The sequence below is a fragment of the Antrostomus carolinensis genome, unplaced genomic scaffold (genome assembly GCF_000700745.2).
Source record: "Antrostomus carolinensis isolate BGI_N321 unplaced genomic scaffold, ASM70074v2 scaffold7543, whole genome shotgun sequence".
NCBI lineage: Eukaryota > Metazoa > Chordata > Aves > Caprimulgiformes > Caprimulgidae > Antrostomus > Antrostomus carolinensis.
Window position 1 is genome coordinate 32,427 of NW_010303077.1, and position 771 is coordinate 33,197.

Sequence of the window (771 nt, forward strand, 5' to 3'; positions counted from 1 at the left end):
CTACCAAAAGCAGCAACTGTAATTGGAAGACATGAAAACAACCTTTCCAACTTCAACAGAATATACCCCCTTTACCAGAGGTAGGAAGCTTTGGATGTAGCAACATTGTGTTGGTTTTATACAGGGCTGTGTAGTAACACCTTGAATTGATTTCAGCATGTGGCTTGAGAATAGTCTTCCATTTTTAGCCATTTTCCAATAATTGGTATAGTTTTTAAACTGATACATATAAAGAGAGAGTGATGGTACAGAAGGAAGATAAGTATTTTTTACTTGATTTAAAGCCTTTGTTTTCAGTTTCTTAAAAGCATCTGTATAATGCAATTTTGATGCAAAATGTTACAGCACATAATGAATTAAAAGAACTTTTCCAGCAATTCAGTAAATTTGAATTAATCAGAGCACTATTTCAACAATTGATTACACCATTTTTAAATACAGTCTGAAAACATCCGGAAATGCATTTCCAGTCATCATTTTAATTCAAGCATATCTATTATTTTTCTTTTGCAAATGTGGCAGAAACTAAAGATTTTTTATTTTTATTATGCTTCAGGCTGTAAGTACAGATCCTGTTCCAGTGAAACTACACTATGATAAATCACATGATCAAGTCTGGGTGCTGAGCTGGGGAAACATGGAAAAGAATTCACCAACTTTGCAGGTGAGATGATCAGAATGATTATATGCAAAGAAATCTAAACAAGTTGAACCTTTGTATAATTGCAACATTTTGTATATTTTCCTTTAAGCATTATTGTCATGACCCCA

General features: G+C 32.8%; 1 protein-coding gene across 1 annotated transcript in view; it reads left to right on the forward strand.

Moving 5' to 3' along the window:
• FSTL5 (follistatin like 5) overlaps nucleotides 1-771 on the forward strand; it is a gene marked incomplete at its 5' end in the record, with an annotated part of 59,828 nt that overhangs the window by 30,683 nt on the left and 28,374 nt on the right. Inside the window, one exon of the mRNA XM_010163970.2 lies at nucleotides 557-664. Within this exon, the coding sequence (XP_010162272.2) occupies nucleotides 557-664 (108 nt within the window). The remainder of the gene's footprint in view (nucleotides 1-556; nucleotides 665-771) is intronic.